General features: G+C 32.9%; 1 protein-coding gene across 1 annotated transcript in view; it reads right to left on the reverse strand.

Annotated features, from left to right (window-relative positions):
• Window positions 1-4,275, reverse strand: part of LOC120352804 (homeobox protein Hox-A7-like) — a 5,963-nt gene extending 1,688 nt beyond the window's left edge. Inside the window, 1 exon segment of the mRNA XM_039435066.1 lies at window positions 4,257-4,275. Within this exon segment, the coding sequence (XP_039291000.1) occupies window positions 4,257-4,275 (19 nt within the window).
• Between the last annotated feature and the right edge of the window lie 440 nt (window positions 4,276-4,715).

The raw sequence follows: 4,715 nt of genomic DNA on the forward strand, positions 1-4,715 counted from the left end.
GATAGTCCTTGTGCTATTTTTCTTCCAGATTTATAGGTGACAAGGTCCAGGATAAGGTTAGAATTTCACTTGTACAATTTTAGTCCAAAATAAACTATAAATTTTGAATTTAGATGGCTTAAATTGATGAATTAATTAAAAATATTCCACTCAATTACCACTTTTAAGAATACTATTAGAAAATTAAGAAAATTTGGAACTATTCAAGAAACACAAACTCGTAGACACTGCAGTTGTCCTCATATTCTTAATAATCAAGAGATTCATTTCAAGTGGACATCATAATTACGAGCCTTATCCAATTTTTTTTCCAAATGTAGCTTGAATTTAAATTTTGATAATTAGTAGGACATACGAATGCTTGATGGTGAACGATACTATAATTCACAGACAAGGAATATTCTTGGTGCAAAAATCCTGAAAATCGGATCCTACAATACTGCAAACATCTGCAGATAATGCAAAGAACTGAAAGCAAAAACCTGTAGATAATGCGACAGGGACTGCTCTTCTGCCCTTCGGAGACCAACAATAATTCTTCAGAACCATTGTTTCTTTCTTGAATAAGAATACAAGCAGACTTTACAAGGTTACGTATTCTGTAAATGGAAAACACATCTAGAAGCTGGTGTGGAACCATCCTACCTGCTACGGTGTGATTCACTTATAACTGTCAGAATCCCGTATATATAGCATAGGAGCTTCGTATTGTACAAATGCTGACAGTTTGAGGCAAGTCTCACCATACAAAAAATTAGTTCCGCCCCAGTCTTTCTTTGTTTTGTTTTCTCACAGAAACTCCACAGTCTACATTGCAACTCACGAAGGCTGGTCTTCTCAGAGTAGAGAATAGAACATTCCTGTTACAGTACAGCACAAGTCACCCAACAAAAATCTTCACGAATAGTTTCAATGTTGAGAAACCAACAGAAAAGAAAAAATACCCACATGTTCATCAGAAAGTATTATTTCAATTCCAAATTCGAATTTCCCTGTAAAAATTTAGGTTGGTAGAACCATAGAGAAACAATAGCATAAGTATTACCCTATTGTTTCTCTATGATAGTAGGAAGATAAAATCGATTTATTCTCACAATTTACAAATAATACAGTACATTTTTTGAAACTATTACTCACTTGATACTTTGAGGACTTATGATTCTTAATGAATGCTTTTTTGCCTGCCATGTTTTTCTGTTATCTAACCCTACAGAGACACACTTACTTTATGCAAACACAGTAGACACACTGGGGTGTTGAACACCCCAATTTAATATTGAATTTTTCTTTGAAAAATATGAAAAAAAATAAAAATACTTAGACCATACTTCATCATTTCTTAATCATTTTTGTTTCAAGTGCATACAGAAATCAGAAGTAAAGCACTGCTTATCAATATTTATACTAATTTTAGAAGATTTGTTCCGCCTACGTTGGAGCTTGGAGCTCCTAATCAGGTTTGAACGAATGGCTTGATCATTGCCAATGACAACTTCATCAAAACCTCACGTCTCTTCATTTCATTGTTTTGAATCTAAAGTTGTAGAGAATCATAGCATTTATTCCAATCTGATCCATCATCCCATACCACATTCGTAGTGACAATACAAGTAAATCTTTGTAATAAAAGTGTTTGATGAAAGTCCTTCGGAAAAGACACTCTGAGGTGTTAGACACCCCAAACGAAGAACAAGATGAGCTGGTGACCTTGTAGAATGCTATTACTGACTGGAAGTGGTGGAGACTAGTTGACAATACTACAAACCGAATTTAGACTGGGCATGAATTCCCATCTGTTTGATATTGTCAACTGCAGAACAGAAAAAAATCCCTGGGGTGTGAAACACCACAGTGTGTCTCTTTAGGGTTAAAATTTAGGTTGGTAGTAGCATAGAGAGACGATAGCATAAGTATTACCCTATTGTATCTCTATGATAGTAGGAAGATAAAATCAAATCAAATCGATTTATTCTCACAATTTACAAATAATACAGTAAATTTTTTGAAATATTATTCATTTGATACTTTGAGGACGATTTCCTTCCTTGACTTATGATTCTTAATGAATGCTTTTTTGCCTGCCATGCTTTTCTGTTATTTAAAGTCGAATGTACCTTTACGTTGTGAGAGACTCACATGTAGGCTTAAGCCTGTGTTGAGATGTTTCAGTTGAGAATAATATTGATAAACTTAGAAGCAATGAAGCTTTTCAAAAACTACCCTACCAAATTTGATATAGATTTACACAAAATAATGTAGTTATACAAATCATTGAATTATGCTGCATACTATAAGATTGTTAGTAGACCTTATCCAGCCGTTGAATAGATTTTTATTGAGTCATTACCAGCTTTTGAAAGTCAAGACTCATTCAATAATTACTATGCAATGAGAAATATTACAGAATAGATATGATTTTCCCTACCTCTCTTACTAAGAGTACCTTCCAATAGGCATACATTGGAATATTATGATTATGATCTAATGATTATTACCATACAGAAACAATAGCATAAGTAGATATCCCATGGTATTGGGCGTTTATGTCGCAACTTTCAATGTTATCTCAAGCCGATTACTGTCGATTATTGTCGATTTTTACTGTTTTGTTGGGGTGAGAGACAATATGAGAGACTACCAGCGTCACACAGCTTCACAGAAAAGAGCTACGTGGACTATCCGGTTGAGATATCAGTAAAAGTTGCGACATAAACGCCCTATACCATGGGATATCTGGATATCTACTTACGCTATTGTTTCTCTATGATATTTCTGAGGCGAAACCAATATACCATACAGTCTACTTGAAGTAACATCCATTAAGTTTACACTTTTCGATTCTCAACAATGTAAAACCTATTTGTTGGTACCCGACATAATTCTATTTCATTAATTCTATTTAGTGTTTACAAGTTTGTGTTTCTTGAATGGTTCCAAATTTTCTTAAATAACTCAATATTATTCGTTACAAGTGGCAATTGAGTGGGATATTTCTTATTAATTTATTAATTCAAGCCATCTAAATTTCAATATCTATAGTTTTAAGGTTTATTTTTGACTAGAATTTTATAAAAATTGTACACGTGGATTTCTAACCTTAACTTGGACTTTGTCACTTTGGAAGAAAAATAGCACAAGGACTACCTTATTATTTCATTTTTCAATGTTATTACATTAGTGTCATTTGCATTGTAGATAAATAAATAAATAGAACAAATTTAAGTTAGTTCGCATACTTTACATACATACCATACTTACCATGGAATGAACAAGTGACCAGAAACAATTCATCTTTTATCGAAAACTTAAAAATATCATATCTCTCATGTATAGATCAACTAGTTACATTAGAATAAGAATAGAATAAATCAATTGATCCTCTGAAGAAGAAAACAAATCAGGACTAAATAATTTTAAAAGAGGTACTCAGATTTATATTTTTATATATATTCAGAAGTAGACAGAAATAAAAAAGACAAATTAGGACATAATTTAGCCTGAATCAAAACATAATATTATTCTAATGTATTTTCTAGGTCTCACCTTTATTCTTTATTCTTTAAATAAAATATGATTCTCAATTCATTTGAACTTTGTAATGTCATGAGTTTGATGATTTGCTCACATACTCCATTATTAGGTCCGAGGATTAATAGGTTGTGGAAGTAGGTCTTCTATTAGAAAAGACAGCTTCTCTGATTGGTTCTTGTGGAATTAACCACGATTAAAATTCAACCGGCTTTTGTACAACCGGGCCTAGGACTTATAAATAAAAACCTGTCGTGACTAATTAATTTTTAAAAAAGGTACTCAGATTTATATTTAAAAGTAGCCCTAAAGAAAAAAGACAAATTAGGACTTATATAGCCTGAATCAAAACATAATATTATTCTAAAGTATTTTCTAGGTCTCTACCAATAATATGATTCTCAATTCATTTGAACATTGTAATGTCATGAGTTCGATGATTTGCTCACATACTCCATTTATTAGGTCCGAGGATTAATAGGTTGTGGAAGTAGGTCTCTACCTTGGAGTAATAACTGTACCAAGTGAGTTTCTTACTTAGTTAATTACTGTATGTGCCATTTAGCCAGCTCCCACGAAGATGTGGCTCAAATAAAAACAATAATTCTTTCTGTCATGAGTTTCAACATGCATCACGCGTCGACTGATGACTTCTTTCGACTGCTCTTCGTTTATGATGAGTTTTTAATTGCTCTGCCAGTGGAAAATACACGTTGTCAGCCACGCACCTTTCAAAACTTCAGACATGACTCTAGGATTGAGATGAGATAACCTGTCTTGGATTTTGGTGCAATGGACAAGTCGAAATCATCAATCACTTTTCAGGAATGTCTAGTAAATGTTGTAACAACTTCATAGGCGAGTAGGTGGGTATTGGAAGGTGATTTCCATCCAGTTCAGCATGGACCTCATCACTATAATTCTTGGTGATAGAAATTAATATAATTGGAATATTTGTTGGTGATTCTATTATGGGAAGATACATTCATTTGTACAGTATATGGAAAACATGAATAGAATACAAATTTTTTACAGGAAATTATTTTCAGCAGAATGTACACTGTAAAGATGTGAGAACGTTTTGTCGCAAAAATGATGTGCTATATTTAGCACTATATATTTAGCACTATATTTCTGTACTATATTCGAGCACTAGCAATAATTGAATTGCCAATCGTTTATAGGGA

This window comes from Nilaparvata lugens, chromosome 8 (genome assembly GCF_014356525.2).
Source record: "Nilaparvata lugens isolate BPH chromosome 8, ASM1435652v1, whole genome shotgun sequence".
NCBI lineage: Eukaryota > Metazoa > Arthropoda > Insecta > Hemiptera > Delphacidae > Nilaparvata > Nilaparvata lugens.